Source organism: Exophiala oligosperma, assembly GCF_000835515.1.
Source record: "Exophiala oligosperma strain CBS 72588 unplaced genomic scaffold supercont1.1, whole genome shotgun sequence".
Classification (NCBI taxonomy): Eukaryota; Fungi; Ascomycota; class Eurotiomycetes; order Chaetothyriales; family Herpotrichiellaceae; genus Exophiala; species Exophiala oligosperma.
In genome coordinates, this window is record NW_015622818.1 from 2550716 (window position 1) to 2567093 (window position 16378).

Here is a 16378-nt window from a genome sequence, read left to right on the forward strand (position 1 = left end):
AGTGGAGTGACACCCGCGAAGGCCGACATCGTCAGAACTTGTACATGATCATTTTCGGCAAGATCTAACAATTAGCCGAATATGGCAAAGGCCAAAAGCTTCTTGAACTTCAGCAGAGGATTCAAAATGAGACACCCCCGACTGGAGCACGCTAGAGTAACATGCAGCTCGAACAGTTGCTGCATGAACGCCATGACGGTGGAACAGTTTTCGGAACTTAGCTGTATACGACCACAGGAGAACTGGAAAATTCATTCGAGGCAGACGGTGCGGATTGTACAAGGTCTAGAGCTGCAGGGTGCTTTGTCATCGCCACTGACCGCATGTTCGTATTCCCACTTTGACTTCACTGTCACCACCCCCCCTGCTGTGCAACGCCAGTATGCCGTTACCCCAACGAAGACTTGAAGACGGTCACGATTATAGAATCGAATGTCAAGCGCCCAAGCTTCGATGAGCGTCCTCTACCGTAAGTGGTTCGGGGTAGTGAGTGAAAAAGGAAATGTCTTCTACTTTCAGTTTCAGGCGGATAGTGGCTCGAAATGACCGAGACTAGAGCCTGGTTTTCGTTCTTTGTCTCGGCTGAACTACCTGATGGTGGAGACGGGCATAGAATTTCTGATCTGCAGAGCCCATGGGACGGACAAGGCCATGCCCTCTGCGACTAGGATTGGGTGGTGCGAGTACTGGACATTGGACAATTCGCAATTGACTGTCCTGTAGGAAAGGGTAGGGAAAAATGACTGCACGAGTTATGATTTTCATTTTAAGATCGCATGCGTTTAGGTATATCTATATAGCGGCCAGCCTCTCTCTCACTTGTAGTTAGTCAATTAGTTCTTTTCGCGCCGCTACAACCACACAGTGAGAGTCCCTCATGTGACTTTAGTCACGTGGTGAGCGCGGAGGCTGTGTGCTTAGTCAGCTCCATCACTGCCTCGTGACTCTTCACATTCTCGAGATCATCAATCGAGCGAAGCGCCAGGCACACAGCCTCCCTGGTCGCACAGATTCGTCTTTCATCCAGGATGAACTTCTCACTTATGCAAGGTATGCTAAATTCCGTGCCCACGACTCGACAGGTCTATTGCCTCGGGCAAGACCAGTACTGACCTACGACAGCGCTGAGCACTTGTTATTATGATGCTGGCGTGATCGTTAGCCATAGCCATGGCGCTCGTTCCCGATCTCGTGGATTTACCTCCACCTCCGGAACCCATCACGCCTCGACAGGCCATTGATGACCTTTTGCTTATCATGGCTAGAATTCGCCATAAGCTGAGAACGATGATCGACTGGTACATCTATCCGGATATCGTCCCGAATGAAATTCAAGCGTACGATCCTCGACTCCTGATCCTGCGAGCCCGCCTGGAATCCCTGGCTTCCCTGTCTTATGAACACTTGCCATACATCACAGACGAGGCCGACGCTAGATCTGGATACTATCTAGGTCTGGCGGTCGATCAGATGCTCAACTCCGTGCTTGGGATTCAAAAGATTTTCAATAACCATTACGACCGGGATCTCGATGACAAACGGCCTTTTGCTGCCATATGGGAAACCCTGGACTACCGTTCTCTCCAGCTCAAGGAGATGTCCAAGCTTGCGCCCAGCAACCCACGGCGATTGCGACCAGAAGACCTAAGACCGAACGAATTGGGACAGTTCTGCCGTGGGGCTCTACAGATCAGCAACAAGAGGGACAAGGGGCGCATTTCTTTTGTCGAGAGAAAGGATCTTTCCGAAGAGAATCGACAGAAATTGAAGGCTTTCGGCGGAGCATTCCTCAACTGGCAATGCCCCGAATGCTCGTTCAAAGTCAGATATCATGTCGCGAGTAGCGCAACCTCCAACATTCACAGCACTGATGAGGTTCGCGAACACAGTGGAGTGAAAGTTCAATACCGCAGCTCCTTTTTGGCAAAGTGCCACTTGTACCTGCCGTTGTCAGATAAAAAGGCTGCTTTACCTTCAGCGATCAAATATGGCTGCGTCTTCTGTTTCGCTTACGGGAAGGGACTGGACCGAGACAAGTCGGCATTCAGCAATCCGCAGGCTTTTGCTGAACACCTCGAGCACAAACATAGGAAGGCCCTTCCTCCCGCCTTGATGCTGCACCGATACGACGTCGCTGTTGGAGGCAGAACAGAAGATCCGAAGAAAAGGTGGGACCTCAACCTCGTCTGAAGTGCATGAGGCAGGCGTCCAGGTCAAGGGATGAGTTCCCGATCCATTTAATGACAAGTATCCGGCTTCGTTATGGGGTTTTGTTTTGAACCCAGCATTTTTTCCGTCACTTTCATAACGGCCTCTGAAACTACGATGTGTTGATGTGAAGACGACCAGTAAATGAACACAGAAATGACTATGAAATGAACCAGCTCTTTGTTTTGGGTTGAGTTATGATGATACACATCAATGTCAGCGAGAGCACAGTTGTGCTATTTATCTCGTGAGGTATTCGATATGTGATTTCGCCACGGTAATGAGTTTAATCTATTCATCTTAAATCAGACCAGAGATCCATTATTTTGAGGAGAAATGTCTGATAGCCGACTTGTTGATCGTGACCCTCGGCATTATGCCGTGACTCCAAATATTTGTATATATATTTGCTCCGGATTTCCACGCTTTCGACTCCGGTGTCGGTGAGGGGAATCCGACTCGTTTGTACAACATCAGATCAAATACACTATCCAGCAGTTCTCGTAGAACGAACTCACGAAGAGTCAACCAGCCGGTGGAAAGCATAGAGGCTCATATACTCATTCCCCGCTGTAGGGACTAGACCACCACTCTTGTTATATGGTCAAATGATATTTCAGTAACGACGCAGAAGATAGCGAGGCAGATTTGGGAGGGACAACTACAATCATGGCGCTCAACACATCATGTCGAGCTGCTGCGACTCGTATCAAGGACGTCTTCGTCCCAGGACTGTTGGCGCATCCCCTACGGCGGCAAAGTGCGTTGTCAAACGCCTCTGCATCGAGGTCAACCAAGCTACCGACCTCATTACAACTGTCAGCATGCTCGAGTAGTCTGCCTTTACGACATGCACAAGCCCGACGAAGAAGATATATGAGCAGTTGTTCTGCCCGCCCATCCCCCGCATCGTCAGATGATTCTTTCACCTACAACTCTCCCTCGAACAGACCGCTGGAAGGCATCACCATCGTCGCGCTCGAGCAAGTTATATCCATGCCTCTCGCCACGCGACACCTCGCCGACCTGGGGGCACGTGTGATCAAGATCGAACGGCCCGGCAGCGGTGATTTTGTGCGTCATCACGACTCTCGTGTCCGCGGTAAGCTATGCAGCCACTTCGTATGGACGAACCGCAACAAGGAGTCGTTAGCCTTGGACATCAAGAACGAGCGAGACATGGGGATCCTCAAGAAGCTCGTCTGCGAGAAAGCCGACGTGTTTGTACAGAACCTCCGACCTGGCGATGCCGAGAAAATGGGCCTGGGCTACGAGGCCCTCAAGACGGCGATGAATGAGTACGACCCAGAACGCCGGCGCGGTGACGCGTTGATATACGCATCAGTCAGCGGGTACGGGTCCGACGGGCCCTACGCGCACAAGAAGGCCTACGACCTGCTGATTCAAGCCGAGGCTGGGGTGCTGAGTATCACGGGCACGGAGGGTGACGACGGTATGGCCAAGGTGGGCTGTTCGATTGCCGACATCGCGGCGGGCATGTATGCGTACTCCAACATTCTAGGTGCCATCATCCAGCGGCAGAAGACCGGCAAGGGCTGTGAATTGGACATATCGATGCTCGAGTCGCTGGTCGAGTGGATGAGTTTCCCGATGTACTACGCGCACGAAGGTCAAGCGGGCCCCAAACGTGCGGGCGCAAGTCACGCGAGTATCTACCCTTACGGACCCTTTTCGACCGGGGGCGGTGGCAAGGTCATGCTTGGTGTACAGAATGAGAGGGAATGGAATATACTCGCCACGAAGGTGCTGCAGCGCGATGATCTGGTCCAGAACCCCAAGTTCAGCAACACGGCGTCGAGGAGTGAAAATCGAGCCGAGCTGGAAGCGGTGATTAGTGGAATCTTCGGCCAGTGGAATGCGGACGAGGTGACGAGAAGGCTTGAAGCGGCCGGAATCGCGAATGCGAAGGTGAACGATATGCAGGGTGTTTGGGAGCATCCACAACTCGAGGCACGGAGGAGATGGAGAGACGTTGACACGGAGGTTGGGAAGATCAAGGCCTTGATGGCGCCGGGCATGAACGCCGATGTTGATGCGAGGATGGACAAGGTGCCGGCGGTTGGGGAGCATAATGAGGGTATCTTGAAGGAGCTGGGAATGTCGTGAGCAGCACGGAGTAGTCAGTTGCGTTCGCGCAATCTCCAGAAGCAAGGAAATAAGTAGGTACTACCTGGTGACCATAGAGAATGCACCCCGGTGCTTCTTCCTACTGTACAATGGATGGCCAGCTCGATCGAAACTTCCTTGCTTGTACTTCGTTTTTACCAGACAACACAACAACATGTCTTGTTGTTAGCTTCAGCTTCAGGGGTTTTCCTCATCAAAGTGGACATTGAGTGCCTTGAAGTGTGAAGTCGCTGCTGCTGCTGGCAAAATTCGAGATACCGCTGCCAACTTCTCTTGAGTCTTACGTGGACATGGACGAGTCGGCGAGCACCAATAAATCGAGGAAGGTGATCCCGTTGTCTCTGCAATACGACTTTATAATCGTGTGATGACGAATACATGCATGAACAATTGAGATTGTCGAGTCTTGAGAATGAGCTGCATTACGCCAATGATGTGTGCAATGAGCGCCATGCAAAAGAAGCCTGCGAAAAACAATATTGACGACTTTCTCGCTTGAGTGACCGTGATCTCGACGCCGCAAGAATAGCCAGCCAGTCAAATGCAAGAACCGGGGGTTTTCAATAAGAATGCCATCTAGGGTGACAATATCCATTCCAGGATTTCACCGGCGGCAGCGAAAAGCGTATGCGAGGCCGTTTGTTTCAGAGGACGATAAAAAGGCATGTCAACAGGCAAAGGATTGAAATTGCAGGGGTCACCACAAGTCAGTCTGACACCACTACCGAGTTCTACGAGAACTAACAAACAAGTATGATCTTTGTCAGCAGCAGAGGAGGGACTCGTCGGCACTATCAATCTGTATGTGCGAATATCCCAGATGTCCACTTGGTCGTCGGCAACAATGACCACCTATCTTCACTCTACCGGTACAATGGCGAGGATGCTATCAGCAACACCTGGTCCGTGTGCCTCTCTCCCTGTCCGATTATTCTCTACTACCCCCTCCAGTCGGGGGTGTCAGACTTCTGCCCTGTCGGAAGATTTCAAGCCCATCTTAAGCTGCGACAGGACGCCACGCGAGGCGCTAAAGAGAATCTGAAGCACGCCAGTCGGTCATCCCTCGCAAGCGTCCGGGCCCATGAGTGGTTGTTTCAACGTCCCCTACTCCATGTCTCCATTGTGGTCCCCATGCCGTCTGTTTCCACGAAGAAAGACTCTGGCAGGCCAACAAGTGGTTGACTCGACGGACTTCAGTTGTTGGCCATGGGTTCCTTGTATCTCATGCTACCTTTTGGCTTTTTTCCAACGAATGCCTGTTCTGACAGTGGGAATAAACCCGACCATGATTTGCTTGACCATGGATGCCTCGGGTTCTCGTGGCCACTGAGAATCTAATATCCCAGCAGAACCTCATTCCATATTCCATGCAAGTTATGGCAGGAAACCACTACGGGTACAGTATCCTTCTTATCGAGGCACAAGCCCCGGTTTTCGCTAAGCACAAAGTTGCATCTGGCCACCTCCGCCGACTTACTTTGTTGCAATCTTTGCTTCGGACTTGGCTCGTTCTTCCCATCTCTGACAATCCCCCTCCCTTCTCCGTCTCGCGCGCAAGACGTACAGTAAGTGGCGTCCAGAAAGCTGTGTGACAGTTTGGCTTGCCTTGCTCCGGCACGTATGTCAATTCTGTGACGGGTTCCACGCTCACTGTGCGCGCAGACAGCTCTCAGCCGTTCTCGTCATCGACCTGCCCTTCCTGTCACTCATTTGTCAACCACTGGTTCTGCTTGTCATCCTCTTCCCGCCTGGCTGGTCCAGCTTTGTTTTGAAAGAAGAAAATGTTGACTCGATGGTATTCTCTTCGACATCGAGAAACACCTCCGCAACAAAACACTTCAGATCCCCGAACGCTCGCAAGGCCGTCCGATTTTGACTTTGCTTTCCCCGAGACAACGGCTACCACAACTGTTCTGAGTCCCACCGGCAAGACTGTGCTGAGCGCACGACCTGTCCCTCACCGTCCTACGACATCCGGCGGTCCTACCGGGAAGAGAAAACCACGAACTGACGCTCCGCCGCTGAGACCGCGAACCTCGGAGAATCACAATCACTCGAAGGATGCTCATGCCGATGTACGAAACCAAGATCCCTCGATAGGCCTTGCTTTCGGTAGCCCAACTCACCCTCCCGCGAACTTCAACATGGCGGAGGAAAACAACCGCAATAACGATCATGAATATTCCGCCCTGCAGCGCTTTATACGTGCTGACCGCTCGCTTCAAATGCAGAGCAAGAAATGGAAGAAGATTGGCACCTTGTTCAAGTCGCGCCAAATCGCTCTCAGGAGGGAAGAAATTCCGTCTGGGCCAACGATAGGACTTCCGACCGGGTTCACCGTGCTGGACAAGAGCCCTACAAGTCAAAGCGTGGAATTTGCAGAGCATAAACTACAGCCGATCGGGGAGGTAGGGAAGTCTTATCAGCAGCAGCAGGCCCCGGTGCCGCCGAACGAGAACGATCCGGGCTGTGCTTACAAAAAGTCTTCTTTGGAAAGGTCCCATCACCACAAGTCTGACGACGATGCGATCTCTCGACCTTCTACCGCGACCGACGCCAGCTTATGGAGTGAACCGGACTCGCGGCCGCCCCTTCCGAAACTTGAGCTCGACATACCGACTCCTCCTCTCGACCGCTATAGTGTAATGTTTCGCAACCTCCCAGCCGCAACACGATCGTCGTCGCTTCTCGCAAGGCGCAGTAGAACCCTAGAAAGTCTGAGGTCTTCTGATGACACCCGACCAGGTACCAGGGCCGGCGAAGAGGAAGGTTGTTTGAAGACATACTACGACCCTGAAACGCCTCTTATGCCTCCGCAGCGCCTCGACAGCCCGACAAACCGGTCCCCTGCTGCGAGCAAATACTCTTTGTTCCCAAACACATCTCCGGCGCCTAGCAAGATCCAGGCTCGGGTCATGGATGATGGCCACCACCAGTTGAAACGAACCGCGAGCTCACCGGCACGGTTAACGCCCATGAAGGATCGCTTTTTGGTCGCCAAACCGGAGCCCTTGAACCCGAAGAGGATCGAGGTGAATGAACAGCTGATCAGTAGCCCCGAGGACAACACCGCCTCGACCGATCGTTCGGCGCCTTGGAGTGCAGCTCACTCGTTCCAATCGTCCATCTCGTCCGTCGCGACCGGTGAAGAGATATTCTTCGACATCAAGTCATTCCGAGACTCAAAGGGAGTAGAAGACGGGCATTTTGTCATGACGAGACCGGACTCGGTCGCAGTAGAATTAGCACGGACAAGGTCCAAGAAGGTCGCAGGGGCGAGTAACCTCCGAGAGGCCAAATCAGCTGCACGACCTGACCAACAAGAAACGGTGGTCGAGCAGGAGGAGCCACGGACACCGATACCACCACCCCCGGCACCATTGTCTGAGATGACATCCGCAGCAACGACAAAGCACACGTCGGTCAACACGGCATATTTCGACGAAGCCATCGCCGCAGTCGAGAGGCTCACTTCACCCACGTCTATGAGTCAGGAGAAGCTACCACCCATCACGTTTACCGTGCCGACACTCACGATTCCACCACCACCACCTCCTCCTCCTCCTCAGCCTGAGGAGTCCCCGGCCCAGCCATACAACTCGTCTAGTAGACCTTCAGACTCTGGCGTCATCAATCGCACGATGAGCAAAACACGAGAAGATATTGGCCTGCTGATACCATCTCCTGTCGCCGAAGTCAAAGAAGACCTCTCTCCCAAATCCGACGCCACAATCACAAAACCGCCTTCTCTCGCGTCGTCAGCGTCAGTGGTGTCAACAAACTCTACTTCGAAACTTTCGTCAAAACCCAAACCCGTTCAGATCCTCTCGCCTCGCGTCGTAGCCATCAGACGCGTTGACAAACCTATTGACGATTCACCAACCATCCCACAGGGGCCACCGAGTCCGCCGCGACGAGCTCCTGTTGCCCTCAAACCTCAAACAACCGCACATGCACCACCACGACTCGCCACTGGTCCCGCGGACGATAAACCTCCTCCCGTCCCTCGAAAGGATTCCAAGTTCATTCCTCTGTCGAAATACGCGACCAAAAGCACCGTGACCAAGATCGAACAAGCGGGCATAAAACCCACACGACCGGGTCGGTCTAACACTGACTCACTATCCCAATCACACACCTCGTCGACCAGTAACAGTCCGCTTCCCGCCCGTTCCGCCTCGACTCTGGTGCGTGGTTCCCGATCCACGACACTTCCGTCTTCGTTACAAGGGTTGGAAAAGACGGTGCCACCGGCATCCAGACCCAAACCGAACCCGATGGCCATGAACCCGCCGACGTCGACGAGCCACACCGCAGCCCCTGAAGTGGCAGTCGCCCGGACCGTGTCGTTGTCTCGAAAACAGAGCGCGAGGGTCAACGTGACGGGACCGAGACTTGCCGCTCGTCGAACCGAAGCTGCGGTGCAGGCGCAAATGTCGAAAGTGTCGAAAACCTCATCGACATCGTCGACATCCCCATCATCAATAGCCGCGACCGTGGGATCCAGCCTGGAGCGCTCCGGGAGTAAATCCGGGATGGGCATCCTGGGCCACCGCCGCAGACAAAGCGGGTCCAAGTCATCGCAGTCGCAGTCGACAAGAGACCGGATCAAGATCATCAAGCGCGAACCGGACTCGAAAAAGGTCAGGGACGCCGAAAAACAAATGGTCAAGGAGGCCAAAAAGTGGGAGATTCTGGAACAAAAGGCCTACTCGCCCGTCGTGGTACAGGCGGAAAGAGGTCACAAACCTGGTTTGAGTGTCGGGTTGGTCGTTGAGAGTATTTGATGCCTCTCTTTGGTTTTATTTTTTCGGGTTTTGGGTTGCAAGGGGTGGTGTGGATGTGATCAGTTAACGATATTCATGTGAAAACTTTTCCCTGTTATATTTTGTGTGTTTTGAGTGTTTCCGTCCTTTGTGAGTGCATTCTATCGCCCATTTCGGGACTTGGGTTGGTAGAGGAAAATGAGGAGTGCAATGGCATATACCTAGTCATGGTATGGTACGTCAAAGGCATATGTACGGAGTAGGTAGTATGTGATACATGGGGTATATGATATGATACGGAAGGAATTTGAGGACAAGGTGCTGCCCAAACCTTGTCGTCGTCGACCCTTTTCTTTTTCCCCTCCATGATCGAAGTTCCGACCTCGGGTGGCCTGGGTAACATTGTATACCTAGCCATCCCTAGTGAGCATGCTGACATTTTGTGTTTTTTGGGGCAATAGGTAACAAACACGCGAGGCTTGTTCACAATGTCGAATGGAGAAGATGATTCAGAGGAAAGGATCCAAAAAAAGGCAACAAGGAACGCATCGTAGGGGATTGAGTGAATCTATCCGTACCACATACCACGCAACAACAACACTGGCCAGTCCTGAGTGATGAAATGTCAAGTAACTGGATAAGTATGTTTAATTGTTGAAGTAAACAGGGGGAAAACTGGCGAGTCTTGAGTCATGATTGTTGACCAGTTGCAGGAAGATTGTTGAGTGAACAAGGGGGGGGTGTTCACGTGTTTAGTGTTGATTGTCGAGCGGTCGGTGATGATTGTCGAGTGATTGGTGATGAATGTTGAGCGTTTGGTGATGATTGTCGAGTGCTCAGGGAAGATTTTCGAGGGTCGAGTGACGAACGTTGAGCGGTTGGTGATGAATTGTTGACCATTGTAGGAAGAATGTCGAGCAGTGAAGGGAGGATCGTCGAGGATCTCGTGCTCATTCAGTAGCCTCCAACTACTACTACTACTTCTTCTTCTTACTCAATCCTTCATCGACATTGACTTCGACGGTCTGAACACCTCCCCGGACGTCCTTGGGCTCGGCCACCGGTACAGCGACATTCTCCAACCACCATTCCATACCTGGATACGCATCACTCATGACCAAAATGTCGACCTTGACCTGTCGTCCACCACCGTTCCGGATCCCACCATCATCCAACACGGGCACCTTGAGCTTCGTGTGACTTATATCCAACGCACGACTTCGTCCCGACTTGTCTCTGTCCTTGTTCGTCATGGCCCAATTCGCCCTCTTGAGTGCGAGGATGTCGATTTTGCTCTGCACATCCCCTGTCGACGCGGCGACCTGCTTCGAACCGACGGGCAACACGAGTACAAAGTACCCTTCTGTTTGTGGTTTGGGGAATTTGGGAGCGTAGATCCTCGCCTCGGGATTCTGTAGTCTGTTTCCTCTCTTCAACGTCACCTGCAACGCATCCGTGTCCCCACCCGCACTCACGGTGATATCAGGCAACATATTGACAGCCTTGACGAACTGCGACCGCACCCCGCCACCTTGTCCTTGTCCCCCACGCAAATCGAACAGGTTCATCAACCCATCGATCGTCTTGGCCCCGTGACGCGTCGCCAAAGTGGCTGTCGTGACGAGATCCGTGGGTACTTTGCCTTGGAGCTTCGGATCAAACACCTCTCGCACACCGGGGAGGATGCTCAGCGGGTATTCCTCGGGCCACCTCGCGCTCTTGATGCACTGTAACAACCTGACCATTTGAACGACCGCGTCAAGTCGGTTCAACTCCGTCATGACATCGATGCCGGCCTGGATGATTCGAATGCCCTGATCGAGCACCGACGTCTGATCGCCCACGTAGTCACTGATGGGCAACTCGATCCTGCTCATAAACGCCTGGAGGAGCAAGAAGGACTTGACGTGAGGGTCCCACATCGGTAAACCGTCGAGGACGCCACCCTCGACGCCGAGCGGGAGGTTATTTGCCAGCTCCGCGTTGATCAAGTCCTCGTTGTGGCGGACGGGGAGGTCGTCGAATTCCGTGGCGGCGCTGACCCAGCTCAACGCGTCTGCGAAAGTCGCCCCCGTGCTTGTGTTTGTCGTCTTGCGCGCACTGCTCAAAAATTTACGCACCGTGAGATGACTGAGATAGTAGTAACTCATGATCTTGCCAAAGGGCGTGGCGTCCACGTCGCCATTGCTGTGAACGAGGACGCAGTCACTCTCGGCGAGGTCGTCAAGACTCTTGTCCACGAGCGTGATCATGTACTCGCTCGCCAGTTGGCGCGCGACGAGCTGAGACTCGCGGTGCTCTTCCGCGCTGATCTCCAATCCGTAGTAAGTCGGGTTCTTGTGCAGGCGGCGAAAGAAGAAGGTCCAAGTGAGGTAGTCGAGAGCGTCTTGTTTCGTGGTGATGACACCCGCGTTGACTTCGGCACCCAGATGGTTGTCGAGGACTTTGTGGAGGGACGATTCGACCGGGAACCCCGTGTGCAAGAAGTGTTTGTAGAATGCTTTTTTGGCATCTTGGGTGAAGATCCTCGCGATGCCGGAGGTGTCGAATTGAGGACGGCCCGCTCGCCCGAGCATCTGCAGGACGTCTGTGAGGTCCATGTCCTTGTATCCTTCGATTTTGGCGTCGAAGAATTGCGTCCCTTTGACGACGACGAGGTGGGCGGGAAGATTGATCCCCCACGCTAGCGTGGAAGTTGCGACGAGAATTTGGATCTTGTTGGCCGCGAAGAGTTGCTCGGACAAGGTGCGGTCGCTCTCGACGAGACCGGCGTGGTGCAGACCGATGCCGAAGCTGAGTGCTTCTTTGAGCGCGGCGTCCTTGACGGCAGACAATGTGGCCTCTAAATCTTCCTCGGAGTCAAAGTGTAAAAACCGACGCGGGTCTTCCTCCATACCACAAAAGTTGATCAGGTCTTTTGCCGTCAGTCGGGTTTGGCGACGGGATGCGACAAAAACAATCACGGGCTTGTCGGGGGAGTGATTTTTGATGGCGAGGTACGTGGGCCGGTTCATGCTTTGCATCAGTGGACAGAAGCCGCGTTGTTCTGGGAATCCATCAATGTATATCTCGAGAGGTACTGGTCGGACACTGTGGCGGAAGTTGAACAGGCCTTGGTTGTTGCCTGGCTTGACTCCCAGCCAGTTTCCCAGGTCAGTTGCATTGGCGCACGCGGTGGACATTCCGACCAGGCGGATGGAACCCGCTTCTGCTTGACTTGCGATGTAGTTCATTCGAGAAACGATGATTTCGAGGATGGGGCCACGGTCGCTACCGAGGAGATGGATTTCGTCAATGATAACAAGAGACACTTGTCGCACGTATGATCTTGTCTGCCAGGATCTGGAGATACCGTCCCACTTTTCAGGAGTTGTGATGATGATATCTGCGTCACGGATAGTCCGTGTATCTGGAGTGTTGTCACCAGTAAGCTCGACCAGTTTCAAACCCATAGGGCCAGTGAGGCGTTTGCGCCAATCTTGAACTCTTTCTCGCACGAGCGCTTTCATGGGTGCGATGTATACCACTTTGCTACCAGGATGTTCACGGAACGCCCACCACATGGCCAACTCAGCCGCGACAGTCTTGCCTGAGCCTGTTGGGGATCCTAGGAGGACATTGTTCGAGGTATGGTACAGCGTGTGGAAGATTTGTGTTTGCATGGGGTTGAAGAATTGGAATCTTTGGCCGTACAGTTCTTCCAGCAACGGGTTCTTCAACGCAGTAATGGGAAGAGGTTGCAAATCGAGAAGATCGGTATACACACTCTCCGTATCTGGGCGGATGAGATGTTGGAACGATACTGGTTGAACTGTTTCGGCACCAAGCCATCGATCGGAGATGACCCGAACATATATTTGCGAAGGCAACGGGTCTGATAGAGGGATGGTGAAGTTGAGTTCGTGACTATCATGCATCTTCTTTCTGCTCAGAATGAAATACTCATGGTGGTAGATTTCTGAAGTATCTGAGTTTTCCACCCATACCCAGTATGATTCAGAGGTGCCGTGGTGGCGATCGTTCCAGTTGAACTCGGGATACAGGAACAGTTGCATCCTGAGCACGTCACGGTTGAGAGGAGCAATTTCTGCCTTGACTGACAATGTCGGAAAGTTGTCGAGCAATCTCGATATCGTGTTGCCCATCTTCTGGTTGTGGACAAGGTTGCCAATTTCGGCCGGCTCCATCTCTCTAAGACTTTCAATGTTTGACGAAGGTGCCTTGTCATCGAGATTTTTGAGCACAGGAAGAGGGAGATCGAATTGATGGAAGGGATGCTGGAACGGCCAGATTTGCTTCTCAATCGCTTTGCATAATGACAGCAACACCTGACATTGGTAGCCCCAGCCTCGATTCAGCGCAATCATGAATAGCGCTCGACAAATTCTGGCGGAGTTCTGTGCCACATACGCCAAATCCGAGACAAGTGCAAAATCTTCCAGCTTGGCTCGAGAGATGTGTGACTGTAACAGAATGTTTGTCTTTGCATGATTCTCGATGACCTTCTGTTCTTTCTCATCTTCTGAGTTCTTCGGTGCTCCCTTCGCCTCTTCGACTTGGCATGCAACAGCTTCTTGACGGAGGCGACGCAATTCTTGCGCCTCATTTTCTCGAGACTGAATGTTATCGAATTCGCCAGACATACTAATGATTTTTAATACATCCGCGTCGCTTGCTCGTGGTCTCATCATAGTGTTGAAGATCTCAATACTGTTCTGTAGTACATAGTACTGACTGGCGATGCGTCCAACATCTTTGGACCGAAGTTCATCTGTTCGTTCATTGAAGATGATCATCTGACTTCTGTGCAAGGTCCTTGCGGCGTCAACGATCAATTTTCGTCTCCGCTGACCAAGTTGAGGGTCGTCTAAGTATTCTTGTACATCGATGCCGTAAGCCTCTGGGTTCTTTCGCATGCGAACGAATAAATATGAATAACCTAGCCAGGTTACAGCTTCGGCAACGGTCGTCACTGTTCCCAAGCTGATCTCGGCGTTGAGATTATCAACCAATCGATGCGAAAATCTTGACTCAATGGGCTTTTGTTGAGTTACAGCAGACAGATAGAACTGTAATTTGTCCTGGGTTGTGCAGATGTAACCAATACCACTGTCTTGGAATTGCGGTCGACCAGCACGACCAAAGATCTGCAGGACATCTAGAATTCCTAAGTCGACGAACTTACCAGCTTCAGCACTATAAAGCTGGGTTCCCTTGATGATGACGGCTGCAGCCGGTAGATTGACACCCCATGCAAGAGTTGCTGTACAGCAGAGGACTTTGATAGCACCTTCAGAGAAGACTCTTTCAACAAAATTTCGATCAGTGCGAGGCATGCCGGCATTGTGACAACCGAACCCTTTGGGAACAATGTCACGAAGCTCTCGACCTCGAGTCGTTTTCAAGCCAGATAACGCTTTGATGTAAGCTGGGTGATCTGGCTCGGGCATGAAAAGAGAATCACAACCGTCATCCATTGCCATCTGGTAGAGTGTCCGAGCAGCCAACACAGTGTCTTTCCTCGAATGAACAAATACCATAACTTGCTTGTCCTGCTTCAAAAGCTCTTTGATTTTCTCGAAGGTGACATGATCGAGGTTCTCTCGTTGAGTTTTGCTGCCTACTTTACCCTTGACCCCAATGAAGTGCTGTTCAAGAGGTACTGGTCGGAACGATCCGTCGAAATAGAAGAGACCATTGTTACGATTGACCTTGAGAAAGTCTGCCACATCAACATAATTCGGGAGAGTGGCAGACAACCCAACAATCCGAATGGGTGACTGGGTACTTTCGACCTGCCTCTGCGTTCGGGCGACTAACGATTCAATGACAGCGCCACGATCATCATGAAGCATGTGAACTTCATCGATGATCAGAAGACGAACTTTTTGGACTAATTCGGTATCTCCAGTGCTTTTTCGTGTGACCACGTCCCATTTTTCGGGCGTTGTCACAATGATCTGAGTGGCTGCAATCTCTCGTTTCGTCAACTGCATGTCGCCAGTCAATTCACGCACCTGTACTCCGAGCCAAGAAAGCCGTTTGCCCAGCTTCTCCGTGACCTCGGCGGCAAGAGCCTTCATTGGGGCAACATAGACAATTTTGAAGTCATCAGCCATCAGTACAAAGTCGGTTGCGTCGGGTTCGTCTATGGGGTTCGGCTGGACATTTTTTGAGATTGTTTGAAGAATGGTGAGCATGGCAGCATCAGTTTTACCGGCACCTGTGGGTGCGCAGATCAGCATATTCTCCGATGTGGTGTACGCGACCGGGTACAGTAAACTCTGCATTCGATTGAGCGATTGATATCCTTTAAAGGTGCGTTGGCATAATCCATCCATATCAGCGATATTGACCAGTTTCTGCCCCACCCCCAGTGAGCCAACCTTTGTCGCAGGCACACTATACTCCTCATATTTCGCATAATCATTTCTTGTACTGCCAACAGGAAGACCATATCGTTTTCCAGACACGTCCAGCATGTTCCCAGAAGCAGCCGCATCAGACTTATAAACATGTGCATACTTGGGAGTGCTTCGATCGAATGCCGGAGCAAGAGCAGCATGCTTGTGTTCGTAGTCCTGCTGCCTAAGAGCCGCTTCTCGCTCTTGTCGAGTCTGTAATTGCGAGAAAAGTCCATCGGTTTGACGAGTTGTTGATCTAGGCGGGGCTAGGATGTCCTTGCGGTGGGAGATGAGCTCGATAACGAAATCCAAATCGTCAAAGCCAATGACCTCAGCAAGTGACATCTGTAGCTCTTCATCCGAGCTGTCGGATGCAAGCAGAGCAATTATTTGCTGCTCAAAGTCTTCGGCTTCCATGCCATGCCGTGAACGGGCGAAAGTTGTGCATTTGCTGTGCAACCAAGATCTGTCGAAGTGGCCCTTGGAGGATGGATCAGGAGTCTTGAGGCCATGAATATCATCATCATTTGTCTCGCTCGGAGGGCTCTCAACGGCTTCACCCTCCACGTCCCAGATATCATCATCGACATCGTCACTCAATTCGTCGTCTAGGTCTATATCTGCGCCATACATTTGGAACCCCTCGTTTGACGGCGGCAATTTCAACTCGACAATTGCCTGCCGCATAGCTTCCATTTGAGCCAACCATTGTGACTCTCCTCGAAAAGTGGTTTCTGCCATACTGACGCCTTGTTCGGTAATTGTCGACGATTCCCAAGGTGTCCAAAATGAGTGTGCAAGTAATGTATGACGGCAGTATTAAGCAGAACTGAAAAAGGTGATGGAAGTGCA

The 16378-nt window shown here is 52.0% G+C and overlaps 4 protein-coding genes across 4 annotated transcripts; 3 read left to right on the top strand and 1 right to left on the bottom strand.

The window, feature by feature from the left end:
- The first annotated feature begins 1003 nt into the window (after window positions 1-1003).
- On the top strand, window positions 1004-2451 carry PV06_00888 (uncharacterized protein). Its single transcript, XM_016401446.1, has 2 exons — window positions 1004-1050; window positions 1123-2451. The coding sequence occupies exon 2, from the start codon at window positions 1171-1173 to the stop codon at window positions 2188-2190; it is 1020 nt and encodes a 339-aa protein (XP_016268499.1). The 5' UTR covers window positions 1004-1050; window positions 1123-1170; the 3' UTR covers window positions 2191-2451.
- Window positions 2452-2877: 426 nt separating this feature from the next.
- Window positions 2878-4724, top strand: PV06_00889 (uncharacterized protein; the record flags this gene model as incomplete). The annotated part of the gene is made up of 2 exons (XM_016401447.1): window positions 2878-4331; window positions 4577-4724. 2 exons carry the CDS (start codon window positions 2878-2880, stop codon window positions 4722-4724), a joined length of 1602 nt encoding a protein of 533 aa, XP_016268500.1.
- A 1413-nt stretch (window positions 4725-6137) lies between these two features.
- Window positions 6138-9143, top strand: PV06_00890 (uncharacterized protein; the record flags this gene model as incomplete). Its single annotated transcript, XM_016401448.1, has 1 exon — window positions 6138-9143. One exon carries the CDS (start codon window positions 6138-6140, stop codon window positions 9141-9143), a length of 3006 nt encoding a protein of 1001 aa, XP_016268501.1.
- Window positions 9144-9280: 137 nt separating this feature from the next.
- Window positions 9281-16316, bottom strand: PV06_00891 (uncharacterized protein). The gene has a single exon (XM_016401449.1). It carries the CDS (start codon window positions 16265-16267, stop codon window positions 10100-10102), a length of 6168 nt encoding a protein of 2055 aa, XP_016268502.1. The 5' UTR covers window positions 16268-16316; the 3' UTR covers window positions 9281-10099.
- Between the last annotated feature and the right edge of the window lie 62 nt (window positions 16317-16378).